The sequence below is a fragment of the Malaclemys terrapin genome, chromosome 17 (assembly GCF_027887155.1).
Source record: "Malaclemys terrapin pileata isolate rMalTer1 chromosome 17, rMalTer1.hap1, whole genome shotgun sequence".
Classification (NCBI taxonomy): Eukaryota; Metazoa; Chordata; order Testudines; family Emydidae; genus Malaclemys; species Malaclemys terrapin.
In genome coordinates, this window is record NC_071521.1 from 23,416,078 (window position 1) to 23,433,492 (window position 17,415).

Sequence of the window (17,415 nt, forward strand, 5' to 3'; positions counted from 1 at the left end):
CAGATGCCTGGGGTTCCCTCTGTACAGTGGGGTACTAGCACTGCCTCACAGGGGTTTGGAGTGGCTAAATATGCTAATGATTGTGAGGTGACAGGAGCTATACAAGGCCCATAGATAGGTTTGAAATGGGGGATTTCCACACAGAAGGGGATACAGGGGAGCTCAGCAGGGATGATGAGGGTTGAGGGGCATGGTGGGGGGATATCTGGGTGGGAAGGGAGTTGAATAGAATTTGCTGTGGTGTCTTCATTTCTGGCCCTGCAGGGGTGTGAACAGGAGCAGGGTGGCACCTCCTCACCTGGCTTGGAATTTCCTTTTATCTTTAAACTCTTCTGGTGGCAAACCTCAGGCCCAATCCTGCTCCCATTGAAGCCAGTGGCAAATCTCCCCTTGGCCTCAGTGATGCCAAGGACTGCAGCCAGCTGGCAGGGAGGGCAGGGGCTTGTTTTCCCCCTGTGCTGGCTCTCCCCACTGGCAGCCACTGGCTCTCCCCACTGGCAGCCACTGGCTCTGCCTCTCCCATCACCTCAGGAGCTGAGGGTGGCCTTGGGATCCCCTTCCTGGCTTCATGGTCAACAGCAGCATGTTAACCCTTGCTGCTTCCAAAGTGCCTCACTCGCCCTCCTCAGCTGGCAGCTGGAGGAGGGGGCGTCGGTGGTCAGGGAGCAGGAGCTGGACAGGGGCTGCAGACAGGACTGCGGGGAAGGGACCGAGAACTCTCAGGGATCAGGGAGGTGGGATGTGGGGGGGGTGCCTGACACTCTGGAAGGTGGATGGGGGGATGCAGGGGCTTTGCTGCTGGTCATTATGCAGACCCATCGCATGAACCAGGTGCTGCCTTAAACTCGGCGGCTGCGGCGGGAGCCTTTGGCCAGCACAGTTGTTCTGGCATTAACAGAGCACACTTACCCTGGGAGCCGCAGGTGCCACTGGACTGGAGAGCAGGGCACGGCGCTCAGCAGGGCACATGGCGCAGGGGTTGGGCGCTCGGCTGCCTCTCCTGCTGCTAGCAGGCTGGGGAAGGTGCCGGCTGGCCAGCCAGAGTCCTGCCTTGTGCGGAGCTCCTCCTCTGCAGGCCAGCTCTGCCCCTCCCTTCCCCTGCCCAGGTCCAGCCCTGCCTGCTCCCATCCAGCCCCCTCCCACCCCTCCTGCATCTGGGCCTTGACCACTCCACCCCCACCTGGCTCCCAGGCCAGCCCCACCTGGCGTTGCTTCTTCTGGCTAGGGTTACCATACGTCCGGATTTTCCCGGACATGTCCAGCTTTTGGGGGCTCAAATCCCCGTCCGGGGGGAAATCCCCCAAAAGCCGGGCATGTCCGGGAAAATCGGGAGGGAGGGCTGGGCCGGGGTCGCGGTGCCGGGCGCGCGGTGCCGGGCCGGGAGCCGGGCCGGGGCCGCGGGGTCGGGCCGCCGAGGGGGTGCGCTGGGCCGCGGGGCTGGGAGCCGGGGGGTCGGGCCGGGAGCCGGGCCGCCGGGGGGGTGCGCGGGGCCGGGCCGGGAGCCGGGGGGTCGGGCCGGGGGCCGGGCCGGGAGCCGGGCCGCCGGGGGGGTTCGCGGGGCCGGGCCGGGAGCCGGGCCGGGCCGCCGGGGGGGGTGCGTGGGGCCGGGGGGGTCCGCGGGGCCGGGAGCCGGGGGGTCGGGCCGGGAGCCGGGCCGCTGGGGGGTGCGCTGGGGGGGGGTGCGCTGGGCAGCGGGGTCGGGCCGCCGGGGGGGGTGCGCTGGGCAGCGGGGTCGGGCCGCCGGGGGGGTGCGCGGGGCCGGGAGGTCGGGCCGGGAGCCGGGCCGCCGGGGGGGTGCGTTGGGCCGCGGGGCCGGGAGCCGGGGGGTCGGGCCGGGAGCCGGGCCGCCGGGGGGGTGCGCTGGGCCGCGGGGTCGGGGCGCCGGGGGGGTGCGCTGGGCCGCCGGGGCCGGGAGCCGGGGGGTGCGCTGGGCCGCCGGGGCCGGGAGCCGGGGGGTGCGCTGGGCCGCCGGGGGCCGGCAGTGCTGGGCGGGCCGGGGGTGGTCGGCCGGGGGCCAGGGCCGGCACCCGAGGGCCCGAGCCGACCCAGGCTGGAGCCGCCGGGGGGGCCAGCCTGGGCCGTACCTCCTCCCCCCACACCCCCCCTTACCTGCCCAGGCTTCCCGCGAATTAAATGTTCGCGGGAAGCAGGGGAGGGGGTGGAGACTTTGGGAGGGGGCGGAGTTGGGGCGGGGGAGGGGGCGGGGCTGGGGGCGGGGCCAGGGCCCCGTGGAGTGTCCTCCTTTTGGAGGCACAAAATATGGTAACCCTACTTCTGGCAGATCAGGAGGCTGGGTTGGGATTCACTGCAGTAAATTGGACTGGAGGGGGAGCCTGCTCCCCATTATTCACTCCATGGGCTCTAATGTGTCTGTGACTCAGACTTACCCACTGGCCCAGGGTTTTTTTCCAAAGGCTGCCTTGTGGAGGGGGAAGAGGCCCCTTTAAAGGTCACTCCAGTGCCCTAGTATGGAGAATTATCCTTGGGGTCTAGAACCCAGTGCAGACTCCAGGGCTTCCCACGAGGTCCCCAGACAAACACTCCAAGCTCTGGGAGCAGCTTCTGAATCTTTATTTAGCAGGGAGAGGAGAAATCCCCTCGTGAAGCAGCAAGTCCTGCAGAGCCCAGACTGCAAGTGCAGCAAGACAGAGCAAATCGCCGCAGAGGAAGAGAGAAGGGTGAGGGACAAAGTAGTAGCCTGGATTTCTGGAACATTGATGCTTCTGCCATCAGTCGGAGCTGGAGGAGCTGCAGCTGATGGGTCCTCTTTAACCGCTGTAAGACAGTAACAGATGAAGACTGGTTCTGGGATGGACAGGCAGGTGCAGAGCTGGCACCGGGGTTCGTTAGCCCAGCTGAGAAATCCCCAGGTGCTGGTTAGCTGAGACACTCACATCACAGGTGCAGTGGTGTCAATCCGCAGTCACCAGTGACCAGCACAGGCATTTTAGCCCTGGGGTCAATGGATCCCAGTTACACCCCTCTGCCTGTGGAGCATGGCCTCCACCCCAGGCCCTAAACCCACCCAGCAAGGCTGCAATGGGATCCAGTCCTGGATTTCTGTGATTGGAAGGGTGTAAAGAACCTCCTCCCCACCCCATGCCCATCATCATTCTAATGCCTAGTGCTGTTTATCTATAGTTCTCTCTCTGGGCATATCCTCATCCCGTGTCCAGGGTGTTAGAGCCTCCTTTCTCCTCCAACCTGTGCCAAGCACTGGACAACCTCCTTGGGCCAGATCCCACGCTGGTGAAAGTCCCATGCTGGTGGTTACTCCAGTGAAGATTACAGAACTGGAGTTCCCCTTTGCTTCTTGCGTCCCATTCTGTATCCAGAGCAGGGCTTGGAATAACTAGATCAGAGACAACCCTGTCCTTCACCTGACCCAAGCCCAGGGATGCTGGGAGAGTTTCCCAGGGGGGGCTATGGGTAGGGCCCTACCAAATTCATGGTCCATTTTGGTCAATTTCATGGTCATAGGATTTTAAAAATCATAAATTTCATGATTTCAGCTATTTAAATCTGAACTGTCCCAGTGTTGTAATTGTAGGGGTCCTGACCCAAAAAGGAGTCATGGGGGGTCGTAGGATTATAGTAGCGGGGGTGGCGGTTCTGCTACCCTTACTTCTGCGCTGCTGCTGGCGGCAGCGTTACCTTCAGAGCTGGGCAGCTGGAGCTGAAGGCAGAGCCACTGCTAGCAGCAGCGCAGAAGTCAGCATGGCCTGGTATTGCCACCGTTACTTCTGTGCTGCTGCCCGCAGAGCTGGGCCCTCAGTCAGCAGCCGCCGCTCTCTGGCCGTCCCGCTCTGACGGCAGCGCAGAAGTAAGGATGGCAATACCACAACCCCTCCTAAAACAACCTTGTGCCCCCCCTGCAACTCCCTTTTGGGTCAGGACCCCTAATTTGAGAAACGCTGGTCTCCCCCCCATGAAATCTGTATAGAACAGGGTAAAAGCACACAATAGACTAGATTTCATGGGGGGCGGGAACCAGATTTCATGGTCTGTGATGCATTTTTCGTGGCCGTGAATTTGGTAGGGCCCTATCTATGGGCCTGGGAGGAGGGTGGCTGGGAAGTTTGGGCACTAGGGGCTTCCAACATTATTCATCAGAACTATTTCTGATGTAAAATTCTGCTTTTGATTAAACTACCCCCCCCCCCAATGCCTTTGTATGGAAATGTCCACTTTTTGCATGAAAATCAAAACTTTCAATTCAGAAATGCTGCCGCTGTGCCTCATGGGAGTTGTAGTCCGGGTGCCTCATGTACCTATTCTCCACTTTGAGCTGGGTTCCCCAGCTGGTGGCGACTAGTGGGGAGGGACACAAAGGGGGTACCAGCCAAAGGGGGGCACGTGGCCTCACCATGTGACACCCCTACATGACTTCTCCCCACCCCACCCCTAGCCTGGGGCCCCCACGCTCTCCCCCATTCCGTCCCTTCCCCATCCCACGTTACCTGGTGGAGGGGCTCTGACCCGCTGCACTGTGCTGGGCAGCATCCCCTCCTGGGCAGCGTGGAAGAGTGCAGCAGCCGGGCAGCATGGCCAGAAGTGGAGACGCTCTGGACCTGCCTCTTCCCTTCCAGCTCTGGCCCCGCCGGCTGCTGGCCCCTTCTCCCGCTCCCGCCCCCAGTGTTTGAGGAGGATCATGTGACCCTCCAGGCCTCTCCCACCCATTGCCCTTGCTGGACTTCATCTCCCATCATGCATAGCCTCTCTTGACTGAGAGGAAAGACAGTGGTGCATCATGGGAGATGCAGACCAACCAGGGAGCCCAGGCTGTAGAATACAGTGGGGTCATGAGACACCCAAACTACAACTCCCATGAGACACCGCAGTGACCTGTCGGAATGTTTTGCCAAAAATGTGAAATTTTCAGCAGAACATCCCCCTCCCCACCTCTGGCCCCTTTTCCACCCAGCTCTCCTGGGTGCCTCTGACAGAGAGAGCTGATGTACAGTGAAGTCTCACTGATGGGCAGAGGACCAGCCCATGTGCTTCTCAGTAACACGCATGGAGTTCTGCATGTGAAGCAGACCCTGTTCAGTGCAGAGACCAGCCAGAACCCACCGCAGGAACCCTGGCCTAGTAACCAATCAACTCACCTGAGGGCCTTGGCACATTCATCTGTCAAAAGAAAGAGGGAGGTGTGAGTGTTGCAGAATCACCCTGCAGCCGCCTGAGCCTCTAGTCCAGTGGTCTCCAAACTTTTTTGATCGCGCACCCCTAACAGTAAAAAATTTTTGAGCACGCACCCCCTGCCGCGCCAAAGGGGAAAAAAAAAAAAACGCCACTCGGACTCCCGCCCGAACTACCGAAGCAAAAAAGAAAAAGGAAAACCGCTTGGACTCCTGCCTGACGAAGCAACAAAAAAGGGCTCCTCCTGCCGCGCACCCCCAAGGATCCTCTTGTGCACCTGCTGGGGTGCGCGCACCCACTTTGGAGACTACTGCTCTAGTCAGCTAAGAAAAGTATTGGAATTACCAGAATTCCATAGGCAGAAGGACCTGAGCCCCGGCAGGGGTGTGTTTTGTGACCAATGCAATTGAATAGAGTCCAAGCCTGACAGTGCAGGTGGGAGAGAAATAGGGTGACCAGACAGCAAGGGTGAAAAATCAGGACAGGGGTTGGGGGGTAATAGGCACCTATATAAGACAAAACCCCAAATATCGGGACTGTCCCTATAAAATCGGGACATCTGGTCACCCTAGAGATAAATGAATCCAGTGACTGGTGGCATTTACCTGACTTTGGGAGGACGACCAGCATGTTATCGGTGAGGCCCATGGGTGGGTAGAGCTCCTTGAATCTCTTCATGACCTCAGAGTCCACCTCCTGGACTCTACCTGTAGCCAGAGATCAGAATTAAAGCAAATCTCTCCAGCTCAACCCTTGTGAAAGCACATGACATGGTTCCTTTGCAGCTGGATGGACAAACGGAGGGCTGATGAAATGATGACAGGCCGTATGCCAGGAGAGTGAGGGAATGCTGCGCTAACTGAGACGGACGGAGAGGCGGTTGTGTGAATATAGGATCAGCTAGATGGTTGGAGAGAGGAATGTGTTCTGGACCCTTGAATAGACCGAATCTTTGATGTATTGGACAGTGTAACCCCTGCATGATGGGCCATGCTGCCAACAAACAGACCTGTTACAGGATCCCCTGGTTTCCAGCATTCACCCGGCAGCTAGCGAGAGCTGTTGGTAAAAACGCTTCCATTTGCTTGGGTTGTGTCAGCGTGCCCTTGGGGTTGTGGCAATGCCACTCTGCCCTCAGGATTGGCTCTCAGGAATAGTCTAGGGAAAGAGTTTGCTGGCACCAATATTTACAAAACAGCAACTATTAGAAAATAGTCACGGAAACATTTCAAAGTTCCCTTCAGCCCAGAACAGAAATAAATCGGTGTGGCTGGTAGCCAGTCAAAGCTAGCCAACATGGCTCAATTCTCTATCTCCATTCTCCCCCATCTAGCTAGCCCCATCACTTGAGGAGCTGAAGTCACCACAGGTGCTGAGTACCTGCCTGAATACTGAACACAACACACCGCTCATGCAAAAGGCAGACCAAGGACTCTCTATGGAAATGGCAACAGAGAGTCCTTGGTCTGCCGACGAAGTGGGCATTCACCCACGAGAGCTTATGCTCCAATACATCTGTTAGTCTTAAAGGTGCCACAGGACTCTCTGTTGCTTTTTACAGATCCAGATTAACACGGCTACCCCTCTGATACTTGACTCCATGGAAACGGTTCATCAGCCAATACAGCTGAAAAACTTAAGCTGCTCATGGGTCACTTGCAACCAGAACTAACACTACCCCGTCCCAAGGGTTTGGTCAGTTTGCTTCTCTCTGCTCAAGTGCCACCTCTGCTCTAAACTAGTGGGTTTTGTTTGCCCCACGAGTGGGCCTTGGGGCAGGGTTCGCTGTCTGGTCCCGCCCAAGGTCAGCAGAAAAGGCTAATGGCCCCAGTGATGGGCAAACCCAGGTCTCCCAGCTGAGCTCACATGGTAAAATACATGGAAGCCTCTGCAGGGGCCAGGGCATTACTCAGACAGGCAACTTAGTGCGGATGCTTTAGTTGTGATGCTGGACAGAGAGGCCAGGAATCCTGCCTCGGCCAGGTGTGTGGGGACAGCCCAGCTGCTGGGAGCTTCACCAATCCCACCTCATCTTCCCTGGCTCATTTCAATGTTGTTTCCTCCTGCAGTGTGTGGGCCACGTCCCCTTCTCCCAACACCTACTGTAGAGCTGCAGGGTGGTGCTGCTCTTCCCGTCACTGTCCTTGAAGGTGTACACGATGGCATAGTGAGTGTAGTCCGTCTCCATCACGCGCAGGTCATTCTTGCCCATCTCTGTAAAAAGAAACCAGGTGATGGCCAGATCCTGCTGTGTCAGATCCTCCCTTTCTTCCCCAACCACCACCCAACAGCTGTGAGAGGGGCAATGTTGCCTAGGGGAGAGAGCACTGGCCTGGGACTCAGAAGACCTGGGTGAGCTTGGGCAAGTCCGTTTGTGCCTCAGTTCCCCCATCTGTAAAAGAGGGATAATGATACTGACCTCCTCTGTAAAGCACTCTGAGATCTGCTGGAGAAAACAGCCACATAAGGGCTAAATATTATTAGTGTGGGTGCTAGCACTTTGCGCATGGCTTTTTGCTGCGGTATTTTGGATCAGAGCTTGGGCAATGGCTACGTGGGACTATCCCCACATAGTCCTAATAAACCTCGAACCCCCTGGGAGCCCAGAGGGGGCACGTTCCACCGGCAAGCCCTGCCAGTGCCAATTGGTCCCACCTCACCTATGCTAGATGGCATGTGCTGAAACCAAGGAGATCACAGCTGTGTCTTATGGCTGCTGCTCCCATTGGCTCAGGCCAACCTGATCCAAAAAGATCCTCTGACCCTGCTGCTGCAAATGGCTAGACTGGCGTGGAACAGAAGCATGTGACCAAGTGTGTGGTTTGCCTGGGCAGGTGCTAGGACTGAAGGCACAGATCGGGGAACCTTCTGCAAATGGCTGGTTCTGGGCACGGCTCTAATTTGCACACACAGTTGTGCTAACTGGGTGTGCAAGCTCAGCATGCAGTTGCACATACACCCTTAACACACTCAGTAATGACAACATGACTCATCTTGAGAACTTCACCTCTCGTCAGGTGATGGGTCCCGCTCGGATAACCAACACTGAGGCGATAACCACCAGCTGGAAGCAAAGGGATTGCTGGGGCTGACCTCCCCACCCCCAGCACCAGCATCTCTGGTGGGGAGGGAGAGCAAGGAGGTGGGAGGAGGTCCTGTTCCTCACCTCTCCCTCAGAGTCAGCCATAGAGTCCTCATTGTGGCCCCTTCCAGGGGTGCTCCCCTGAATGCTGGGGAGCTTGGGCAGGATTGTACCGCCCTACAGTATAGCTCCCCCTATAGGTTTCCCTAAGGCAGTGCAGTTGTGTGTCATGCCCAAACCATGGCACTGGCTCCAGGCACCATTTGGCAATTGGCCCAGGAGCTCTTTGAAAATATATAACTAACAAGAAGCAAAGCCATGTGAATGAGCCATGAGCCCCCTGCCCCTGTGCTGGCCAGCGTGGAGAGCACCAGCCACCCAGGACGTACGCGAATTGGTGTAGTGACCCAGCTGCCCAGTCTTCTCAAAGACCAGCTCAATTTTTTTACATCCGTCTGGGCTGAAAAACAACAAATGACAAAACAAGCTCACGTTAAACCAGAATGTGAGACATCCAGACCACCTGGCATCACCTGGGTGATGTGTGAGCCCAGCCTGACCTGGGGAGGGGACATGGCATCGCTGGGAGTGGGCATGAGCCTGTCCCAGCGGGGGGAAGGGGACATGGCAGTGCTGGGGATGGGTGTGAGACCATCCCAGGTGTGGGGAGGGGACGTGGCATTGCTGAGATCGGGGAGGGGGGGAGCCCGTCCTGGCTGTGGGAAAGGGATGTGACATTGCTGGAGGTGAGCCTGTCCCAGCTGGGGGAGGGGACATGGCATCATTGGCAGTAAGATCCCATCCCAGATGTGGGGAGTGGATGGGGCATTGCTGGGGGGGGGCGTAAGCCCATTCTAGCTGTGGGGAGGGGATGTGGCATTGCCAGGGGTGGGGGTGTGAGACCGTCCTGACCAGAGGGGTGCAGGGAAATTTAGTGGAGATTTTCATTTGTGGAATGTTACTGTCCAAATTCCTGTTCGCTGGCAGAAGAATCCCGCTGTGGCCACGTCCCATGGGAACTGGTGGTATACGCGGAGTGACCCATGGTGCCCAGTGAGGAGAGCACCTGGTAATTTCAGCACCACCACCCTCTGCCATGGAGCTAGAAAGCAGGGTTCTCAAACTGCACCGCAACCTCCTTCTTACAACAAAGTTACTACATGATCCTGGGGATGGGGGGGAGGGGCAGGCAGAGCCCGAGCCCCATCGCCCCAGGTGGGGAGAGAGGTGGCCACAGCCCGAGCCCCATCGCCCCAGGTGGGGAGAGAGGGGGCCACAGCCCGAGCCCCATCGCTCCAGGTGGGGAGAGAGGGGGCCACAGCCCGAGCCCCATCGCCCCAGGTAAGGGTGGAGCTCAGGCTTCAACTTCAGCCCCGGGTCCCAGCAAGTCTAATGCTGGCCCTGGTGACCCCATTAAAATGAAGTCATGACTTTGGGGTCCCAACCCACAGTTTGAGAACTGCTGAGCTAGATAAATGCTCTGCAGATGCTGCCAACCACTGTAGTTACTGGGCATGGCCAGTAGGGGGAGACAGGCAGGCCCAGGCCAGGCCAGCATGTTACAATCACTTACAAGGGGTAGCCAATTTTGAAATGCAGATTGTCCTCTGGTGTGACGGTAATCATGGCTGCAGATGTCTTCATCAAGTCCTTCATGCTCTGGAAGATTGGGCAGTTCGACACCGCTACCATGATGTGCCACATCCCTGAGAACTGCAGCATAGTGTTCTGGATGAGAGCTTGGAAAAGAGACCGCCAGCCCAGCTCCTGCCAGCCGCAGCCCTCAGCTCAGTGCGCTGGCCCCGCCCAGGAACGGTACCCAGAACCTTACTGCTGTTGTTACTCATTGTGACAGCTCTTATCTAGCGCTTTTCTTCCAAAGCACTTTACACAGGTCAGCAGCAGTATCCCTGTGACACTCTGCACCCCATATCCACCATAGTGCTAGGATTATGGTATAATTATGATGCATCTTCTACAAAACATGTCTTGGGAGGTGTCAATGGAAAAGTTATGGTTTGCTGAATATGAGTATCCTATTGCATGCATGTATCATTTTTGTATCTGAAGTTATGAATATTGACTATGCACCTGTATTTCAAATGTGTTTGCTCCTGGGTAACAGATACAAAGTACAGGTTTCAGAGGGGTAGCCATGTTAATCTGTATCAGCAAAAACAATGAGGAGTCCTTGTGGCACCTTAGAGACTAACAGATTTATTTGGGCATAAGCTTTTGTGGGCTAAAACCCACTTCATCGGATGCATGGAGTGGAAAATACAGTAGGCAGGTATATATATACAGCACATGAAAAGATGAGAGTTGCCTTACCAAGTGGAGGGGTCAGTGCTAACGAGCCAATACAATTAAGGTGGAAGTGGCTTATTCTCAACAGTTGACAAGAAGGGGTGAATACCAAGGGAGGGAAAATCACTTTTATAGTGCTAATGAGGCCAATGCAATCAAGGTGGCCCATGTCAAACAATTGACAAGAAGATGTGAGTATCAGCAGAGGGAAATTAGTTTTTGTAGTGACCCAGCCACTCCCAGTCTTTATTCAGGCCTAATTTGATGGTGTCCAGTTTGCAAATTAATTCCAGTTCTGCAGTTTCTCGTTGGAGTCTGTTTTTAAAGTTTTGTTGTTGAAGAATTGCCAGTTTTAAGTCTGTCATTGAGTGTCCAGGGAGATTGAAGTGTTCTCCTACTGGTTTTTGAGTGTTATAATTTAGTTAGTTTATTACATGCTCGGTTACAAGCATTGTCTTTGGTTAGAGATCTGGGGTGCAATTGACCTGGGTTGAGTGACTGATCTTTGGGGCTGGGAGTAGCCTGCCTATTGTTGTGATTTTTGGTGTAAGGGACTATCTGTGACAAAGGCAAGCTAGACCAGCGTGCCCAAGGGGACTGTCTGTGACTCCATGCTGAGGCTGTTATAGTGCCTGAGCAGTTCACACTTGATATTTGGCGGGTGAAATCTAATTCTAGAACATACACCCAGGCTGGGGTTTGTGCCCTGCTTCTAACCAGTCTGCCCTAGGCTGCCACCCATGGGCATGAGCCACTCCAGCTGGCTTGACAATGCTGTATGGGAGGGAGGCCAGAGGAGGTGAATTAGAGCCTCGGCTGTGTGCTGGCGCTTTGCACAGGGGTGCGAGTGCTGGGGCCCAGCCTGGGGGCTCAGTTACTCTACAGGACTCAGCCGAGTGACACGAACCCCGATTCACTCAGGTGCCAGTGGAGAGCAGGGTCTGGCCAAGGACTCTACAGAGCACAGTCCCAGGCTTCAGCAGGTCCTGGTGCTCTGACTCCCTAGTAAACCAGCTGGCTCGAAGTGAGCCATCCGCTCCCCACGAGTGGACTGACCTGCGAGACGACAGCTCCGAAAGCCCCAGCCATTCTCGGCTCTTTTTCTTAAATCCACCCCTTATTTGGGAAGGGAAGCTGGAAGGAGTGTGAAGCCCACCAGAGAGCCTGGGTATCCCCCTGCAGCTGCTGGGTATGACCATTGGGGAGATGGACCAACCCACTTTACACAGTTGTCAGACTTCCAGGGACAACCACACTGGAGCAGACTCGAACCAGTGACCTACAGGTGAAAGGCCTCACACCCTACTGGGCTACAGCCAGGCCTTGGCTTGCTTCACTCCTCTCCCTGAAGCCTTTTGCCCCCTGCTTAAGTGGTCCAGAAAGAAGCTTTATTGTTTGGTTCAGAAGAAGCGCGAGGACACAAGAGCTGGAGTAGCTGCTCCCTCCGAGTTTGCTGGACCAGGGGTGGGTTGGGGTTCAGTGTGTATCAACTCACCTTTTACAGGGCCATTGCTGGGTCTCTGCACTGGGGCTAGCACAGGAGGAAGGGGAGACCTTGCCTGGGGGGGGGGAGGGACTGGACACTGCCTGGGTGTCTCTCTATCCTCCCCCCAGCTCCAGAGAGTCGAGGCAGCATCATACAAGGGCAATGTGTTCTCCTAATGGTGCCCCTGGAGAGCCAGTCTTGGAATGGACTAGCCCTGCCAGTGTCCTGCCCTGCCCTGCTCTGCTCTGCCCTGGCAGAGTTGGAGGGTGGGACAGGAATAACAGGAGATCCTTCCTAAGTTTTTACTCAGTGCTTGCCTGGGAAACAAGGACCAATCAACGGGGTTTGCCTGGAGCCAAGAGCCCAGGATTTGGCCTGGGGGTGCCAGAAGAGCATGGGCAAAGCTGCAGGAGCACCCAGGATTGGAGTGGCATGGAGCTCCGGGGGAACTTGGGCTGGGATAGCAGGGAGGTGCTGCCGATCGGGCTTGGGGGCTGTGGAAGGAGGGGCTTGAGGTCCCAGGCTGCAACAGCAGAGGTGCTGCAGGCCATTACTGAGGTACCTTGGCGGAGCTGCCTGTGAGCCAAGGCTAGACTAGAAGCCAGCACCGCAGCCTGGGGAAGCCTGCTCCATGGCTCTGCGCCTATCCCAGTAACAGAAGAGGGAGCCCCTCGCGTGTGAGAGTGAACATTCACTCTGCCACCAAGGACTGTTGGGTGTTACCTTGGCAGCATCGAAGTCTGGCTGCACGGGGACCTCAGCCCGGGCCTGGAACACACCGAGCAGAGCCAGCATAAGGCTCAGCAGCATGGCCGTCATCTTCACGACTGTCCCACTTCTCTGCATGGACGGAGAACCTGGGGAGTACTGGAAGGTATGTGCCAGCTCCCATGGGGCACCGGACTTTATAGCCCTCTGCAAAGGGCCCGCCAGGAGGCAGGGCACCAACCACAATTAACCACCCAACCCATCCCACCCTTTACATAACAGGTTGTGCAACAGCCGCGTGATATAACAATGGGGGATATCAGGTGACAGCATTAGCTGGTTTGTCTAATTCCTGAGCCACGGCTGAAAAACGTGTTCTCCGAGAGCCCCAACAAAGAAAAGGCTCTTTAGCTCCTGAGCTAGCAGGTTGGACAGCGGAGCATTAGGATTCTGGGGTGGGGGAGGGACTGGACACTGCCTGGGTGTCTCTCTATCCTCCCCCCAGCTGAAGCCCCACTGAAATAGGAAGCAACACAGAACCCTTTGTCTCCAGGTGTGTCCGTGTAAATCAGTCTCTTTGTTGTTCCCCTGCTTGGAGCAGACAGTCAGACTCAGTCACTTGATAGCATTGGGGGTAGCCTGGACCCTCGCAGCTAGAATGGAACCTCTGACCTCTAGGCTCTAAAAGCTTCACTCTGTACTGCCTGAGCTAAAAGTCTCTGCTCTCACAGCCAAAGCCGTAGCGGGCTCATCAACCTTATATGGCCCAATCGCCATTAGAGGGGACACTCTGAGTAGGCTATATTTGCATCCCCGGGGCCTGGGCTTCCAGCTGGCTGCCGAGCCAACACGTCCATGGGCAGGACCCCCATCTGGTTGAAGTGAGCGTCACGGGAGGTGACTGAGTTCACTGAGCAGTGTTAGCACTGGGCCATCCGTGTGGCCAGCCCCAGACATTCAAAAATCACAACTCAGGGCCCCCAGAACCATGGGACTGGCTTAACAATCATAAGATGTTTTGAAAGCAGTAACCGTTGGGCTCTTTTCCTTTGCCTGCTGGGCATGGGACCTTTGTGGGAGCAGTCACATCACAGTTACAAGCATTTCACTGCCAGAACGTGCTGGGTTTTTACTGAAAGCAAGAGTTTCCTGTAATTCCCTCATTCCAGGATTTGGGGCTTGAAAAAAGACACTAAGAATCATGAGACCTCTTGATAAAATAAGCAGAGCTGGCAAGGGAAGAATATGCTGCCTGAGCTCCCCAATGCACAGCTATGCGCCCAGCTAGCAAACGTCAATCAGACCTGCAGGCACTAGCAGCACATTCCCGGCCTGCTCAGGAAAAATTTGCAAACTCTGAGTGGGCTGAGATCTGCCCAACAAATGACTCTCACTTGAATATGAGCCCAGCTCTAGCCCTGGGTGGGGACTTAGCTGTTCTCCCCAACATTTAAGGGAACCAAGAGGCAGCAGCTGGCAGGGTGGTGAGAGCGGAAGAGGCCAGGGATGCCCCAGTGCCCAGGGGTGCAGGTGGAATCCCTGCAGGGAGCCTGTCCTGCTGGCAAACCAGGTGCCAGTTTATGCCAAGGTCCCCATGCCTCACTTGGAGACTGACAAATGCCCAGCTGGAATGAGTCGGGCTCATCTGTGTGCAGGGCCGTCCTTAGATATTCTGGTGCCCTACGCAGTTGGCCTCAGGCCTCCCTGGGGGGGTGGAGGGAACCGGCTCCCAGCACTCACCAGCAGAATGGCTGGGAGTCAGCGGAGCGTAGTGGGCTGGGGCTGGGTCACTCCACTTCCCGCCGCCCGGTGAGTGCAGGGTGGGCTCGACCCCTGCTGCAGTCCCCCAGCATGTTGCTCAGTGGGGGCGGAGCAGGGGCGGGGGCTTTGGGGAAGGGGTGGAGTGGGAGCAGGGGATTGGGCTGGCTGCTGGAGCAGCATGCAGCTGTGTGGGGCACCAGGAAATTTGGGGCAATTTGGTGCCCCTAATTTCCTGGTGCCCAACGCAGCTGTGTACTTTGCATATGGGTAAGGACAGCCCTGTCTCTGTGTTAATATTATTAAAATAGGTATTACCAATATAAAAACTGAGCTTAGTGTTTAGTCTTTATTGGATGCTTGTGAGTTGCTGCCAGCATTAATCTCATTTCTAACATCTGTATCCTGTATTGTAAGGTCATATCTGAGCATTTGTGGTATAAGCCTCTGTAATGATGGAAATCACCAGACAGGAGAGACATTAATTAGTGTGAAATGCTGACCTACAACAGAAGGTGCTAGGTCTTGCCGGACAGAGAAGACCCATTAATACCAGAGGAACTGTTATGGAACATCAGAGGATAAAAGATTTTATTGATTGCTTCCCCCGCCCCTTGTCCCCATGAAGAGGAGATGTGGAAGTGACTTCCTCCCAACAGCTGAGCTGGAAGTTCAGAGAAGAGAAAAAGGGAATAAAAATCCCTGACAAGGAGAAATCGTATATCTGTGCTGCTTGGACTCTCGAGGGCAAGATTTTCCTGGCATAAGTAAGAGCTCCCCAGTGTTTAGCCTGCTTTAGCCCTAAGGGACATATAAAGCTTGCTTATTACAGAAGCTTCTATTATCTTTTGAAACTTAAGATTGTAACTCAATGTGTGTCTGTATGTTTCCCCGCTTTAACTTTGTAAATAACTCTCGTTTCCTTGTCCTAGTTAATACATTTTTAAATAATTTCTTATAGGATTGGCTACAAGTGTTGTCTTTGATATGAGATCCAAGATGCAACTGATCGGGGTAAGTAACTGGTCCTTTGGGACTGGAAGTAACCTGAATATTGTTGCTGGTTTTAGTGTAACCCTGTAAGGGACCATCTATCACAAAGGCAGGCTCACCTGGGTGACAAGATAGATCGGAGTACCCGAGGGGATGGTCTGTGACTCCATGCTAAGGCTGCTATAGTCCTGAGGAGTTTACACTTAAGAAATGGTTGGTAAAAAAGTATAGAACTCGCAACCAATTTGGGGTTTGTGCCCTGCCCTGCATAGGTTTGTGCCCAGCAGCCTGCCCTCAGGTTGGTTCTCGCTCGTGAGCCACATTGACAGAGCCCTCTGCAGAGAATGGAGGGTTGGGGGCCACGATCTCTCAGGCCAAAGAGGAGTTTCTATTTCACTGGAGTGGGAGGGGTCACCCTTCATTTCAGGGGGAGGAGGGGAGAAACCACACTTCACAGCTAGTGGGGAAGCTGCCATTTCAAAGAGAGGAGCTTTCGCACCTGGCTTCTGATTCCCTGCATGCCAGCAACGTCGGAGCTGCAAATGGCTAAGTGCCTTTCCGAGGTCTCCCAGCTGTCCTCCTGCCCACTAACCCGAGCTCTGATCCAGCACCACAGCACCACAGCTGACTGGGGCCACACTTATTACGTGTCTGCACAGGTTGAGTCTTGGTTTAAGCCCAGAGCTGCCCTAGGAGGCAGGCCCATCTGGGCCTGGCAGTGCTGCCAGATTTTCCTTTCCTGACACTCTCTGACATTGGCCTGATTTTGCTGTTTTTATCCTTTGATGGCAGATCAGGCCAGTTTCAGCCTCCTTTCAATGCTTGCCTCTGCCAGTGACTGCAATGGCGCTGAGCCCGCCTATGCTGAGGCTGAATTTGGCCCACTCTGTTCCACTGTCACTGAAACAAAATGCTGGCCCCCACCCGCACCCACAATGAACCCTTGGCTCAGGGGCCCCACGTGCAGAGATCTATGCTCTCAGGAGGCAGTGCCGGCCAAAGAGCCGGTTCATCACCAGACGGAGTCGCAGGGAACCACAAGAACATTGGGTACAGTCCTACGGGCTGTGCCTCCACCCCGGCCCTGCTGGCGGGCCCCCTACACCAAGGCATGCGAGGTAGCCCTCAGCGCCTGCACCATAGGACTTCTTCCCCCCACCCAAAGTGGGGCTCTCGGGGCCCCTTGAGGCAGTGCCGGGCCTTTGACCTGGCGTAAGGGGCTGGCAGAGGGGTGAGGGTCTCACCCATGGGCTTTAGAAAAGCCAAGGGAATGCCAGGCTCACCAGCTCATTCTGTTAAAGCAACAAGGGGCAAGGCCAAGCTGAGAGTAGCTGGAAAACCCGCTCCGTATTTCCACGGCAGCGCTGGGATTGCCGAGGAAAGGCTGCCGCAGTGAGGAAAGCACGGCCCTGCCTCCCCAGGGTGTGGGGAGGAGATTGTGAGGCACCCCGATGCCATGGTGAGGGGCCCACAGAGTGTAGAAGTGTCCAGCGCCCTGGCAGTCACCAGTGGGACTCAGCATCCATTATGAACACAGGAGGCTCTGAGGACCGGCCAGGCCTAGGGCTGAGCTGACCGTCTGTCTCCTGTCACCTGCAGGGCCACCTGTTCCGCTTGTCTCAGCTGCCCTGTCTCTGCTGGCGTCCCTCCAAAGTGCTGTCTTCTAGAGAACTGGATTGTGCGGGCTGGGCGATAGAAGGGGGTTGTGCAGGATACACTTGCACTCAAACCATTTTCAGTGCCACGTCAAAGGTAGTGTTAGCAACAGGTCAGTGTCGTCATGGAAACAGGGCTTCTGAGGCAGGTGCTGTGCTGGTGTTTGCCATCTTGGCTGCGACACCAACTGGGGACTTCTTGAGTGCCTACAACTTGAGCTAAGAAGCCAACTGGCCATAGCAGGAGCTGGAACAGGCTCCCAGGGGACCTGCGAATGTCCACC

General features: G+C 56.0%; 1 protein-coding gene across 1 annotated transcript; it reads right to left on the reverse strand.

Moving 5' to 3' along the window:
* Positions 1-2,556: 2,556 nt before the first annotated feature.
* On the reverse strand, positions 2,557-12,881 carry LOC128825383 (lipocalin-15-like). Its single transcript, XM_054007868.1, has 7 exons — positions 12,741-12,881; positions 9,798-9,937; positions 8,614-8,684; positions 7,242-7,356; positions 5,748-5,845; positions 5,109-5,130; positions 2,557-2,775 (listed from the first exon to the last, which is right to left on the reverse strand). The coding sequence occupies exons 1-7, from the start codon at positions 12,861-12,863 to the stop codon at positions 2,769-2,771; spliced, it is 576 nt and encodes a 191-aa protein (XP_053863843.1). The 5' UTR covers positions 12,864-12,881; the 3' UTR covers positions 2,557-2,768.
* Positions 12,882-17,415: the final 4,534 nt, after the last annotated feature.